This window comes from Triticum dicoccoides, chromosome 1B (assembly GCF_002162155.2).
Source record: "Triticum dicoccoides isolate Atlit2015 ecotype Zavitan chromosome 1B, WEW_v2.0, whole genome shotgun sequence".
NCBI classification, from domain to species: Eukaryota; Viridiplantae; Streptophyta; class Magnoliopsida; order Poales; family Poaceae; genus Triticum; species Triticum dicoccoides.
In genome coordinates, this window is record NC_041381.1 from 70983638 (window position 1) to 70986006 (window position 2369).

A 2369-nucleotide genomic window follows, 5' to 3' on the forward strand; every position below is an offset into this window, starting at 1 on the left:
TGTACTACTTCGTGTTAGACCTTATTAGAACTCATATATTTGGTGAATTCGGACTTGGATATATATATTCAACTTATGTACAGTTGGATGGGTGCCGTAGATACGTACTCGAATACAAACCATTACACATTGTGTATGTGATGGTGCGGCATCCCATGCATTAGTACAATCCATGATCTGCCACCCGAGTCCCTAGTATGCACATCTTGCCAAGCTTGCTCCATCTCAGTCATTCCTTTTATCTTAGCAATGTTTACTTGCACATCAAATTACTTTGTGCTGCTGTTCCTATATTAATCTAATTTATATGCCAATTTACAAGGTTGTACATATCTACGTACATATGTATTTTTCCTATATAGAGAGAGAAGTATGCTACTGGAAATTGCCAACCTTGTGTGACTAGAATTGCCACCGAAAAAGTCAGGCCGGAGTGCCACGTCTTATCATTTTGGTTAAATTTACGGGAGTACCTAGAACTCATCTAGATGAGATATAATTTGGTCTCATTCACTTTGAAAACAAAAGCAGATATAACCAACGTCAGCACACACGCATTTTATAGCATCACATCCAATGGCTATAAAAGGTGAATGAGACCAAATTATATCTCATCTAGATGAGTTCTAGCAAAACTGTAAATTTACTATGCATGCATGTTCTTCTCTAATTGAGTAGCAGTAAACATGGGTTACCCTCGTATTGTTCCATGAGCAGCTGCTGATCAATGGAGTGCAAGCGCGTGAACACCCAGTCCCCCAAGCCCAAGGTTGTTTTCGTGCTTGGAGCCACGGCCACAGGAAAGTCCAAGCTCGCCATCTCCCTCGCCAAGCGCTTCGGCGGCGAGGTCATCAACTCCGACAAGATCCAGGTGTACGACGGCGTGCCCATACTCTCCAACAAGGTCACCCAGGAGGAGAGCGCCGGCGTGCCACACCACCTCCTGGGCGGCGTGCACCCCGACGCGGACTTCACCGCCGAGGACTTCCGCCGCGAGGCCCAGGCCGCCATCTCCGTCGTCCTCTCCGCGGGCCGCCTCCCCGTTGTCGCCGGCGGGTCCAACACCTACATCGAGGCGCTGATCGAAGCCGACGGCGCCGCGTTCCGCGCCGCCCACGACTGCCTCTTCCTCTGGCTGGACGCCGCGCCGGGGATGATGGAGTGGTACACCGGCCTGCGCGTCGACGACATGGTGCGGCGCGGCCTGGTGGACGAGACGCGCGCCGCCTTCGAGGAGGGCGCCGACTACACCCGCGGCGTGCGTCGCGCCATCGGCCTGCCCGAGATGCACGAGTACCTGCTGGCGGAGCGGGAGGGCACCATCGGCGAGGCCGAGATGGCGGCCATGCTCGAGCGCGCCGTGCGCGAGATCAAGGCCAACACGTTCGGCCTCGTCCTCCAGCAGGCGGCCAAGATCCGCCGCCTCAGCACGCTCGAAGGCTGGGACGTCCGCCGCGTCGACGCCACCGCCGTCTTTGCGTCCATGGCCGAGGGCTTGGGCCAGAAGGAGGTCTGGGAGTCGGCCGTGTGGGAACCGTGCCAAGAGATGGTGCGCCTCTTCCTCGGTGTGGGAACCCCTAATTTCCATGCTCCAGCTGCTACCCTGCCAACTGATCTGGAGGTGGATGAGGCCATGGCTGGGCTTTCCCAGGATGTCCCTGTTATCCCTGCTGCTGCAGTCGGCGACGATGATGGCAGTGTCGTGCTGACGCCGCCAGCACTGCACGAGCATGAGAATGAAGGATCCTTGAAGAACGGTGCTGCCGGCGTTGTACTCAATGGCACCGACGTCGTGGACAAGGATCCTGCCTGCGGTGCCCGCCACAGTGACGATCATGGAAGCTATGCCGGCGTTGCTCAGGCTGCTCCGGCAGCAGCTGGAGCTACGTCGGACGACACAGCCTAAGCTGTAAGCTAGGAGCATGCATGCATGCATGGCTTAATTACCGGCTTTGGAGCATTCCATGGTGCTTGGACACTCGTGCTTCAGACGTACTCCTTCACAGTCGGTCGTTGCATGCAAGCATGGGAGATAGTCATACAAGTCTCATGAGCTTATTAAGCTACTTTTACTGTTTGATAATTTAAGGTTTATCTCTTGTTTTCTGAATTATTATGAAACATCCATGGCTATGATGATTGAATTTAAAGACATTTGTGTTGTTATTGTTACATATGTTCAATTTAGCTATCTCACATCTACTTTTCTAACCACATGATTTAGACATCAAGATTAGTATTCTTTGTTTTTTTTTTAATTGATTGATACTTTTCCTTGTACGTGTTACTCGCGGGGCGCCCGTCGTGCCAGTAAGCCGCTGTAGATCCATTTGAATTTGTTCCTCGTGTGTGCCTCGTTGGTTGTTGTG

General features: G+C 52.6%; 1 protein-coding gene across 1 annotated transcript; it reads left to right on the forward strand.

Annotated features, from left to right (window-relative positions):
* Positions 1 to 709: 709 nt before the first annotated feature.
* On the forward strand, positions 710 to 2152 carry LOC119301589 (adenylate isopentenyltransferase 5, chloroplastic-like). Its single transcript, XM_037578582.1, has one exon. The coding sequence runs from the start codon at positions 728 to 730 to the stop codon at positions 1904 to 1906; it is 1179 nt and encodes a 392-aa protein (XP_037434479.1). The 5' UTR covers positions 710 to 727; the 3' UTR covers positions 1907 to 2152.
* The last annotated feature ends 217 nt before the right edge of the window (positions 2153 to 2369 follow it).

Coding starts and splice junctions, on each gene's coding strand:
- LOC119301589 (XM_037578582.1), top strand. CDS start 728: ATGGAGTGCAAGCGCGTGAACACCCAGTCCCCCAAGCCCAAGGTTGTT.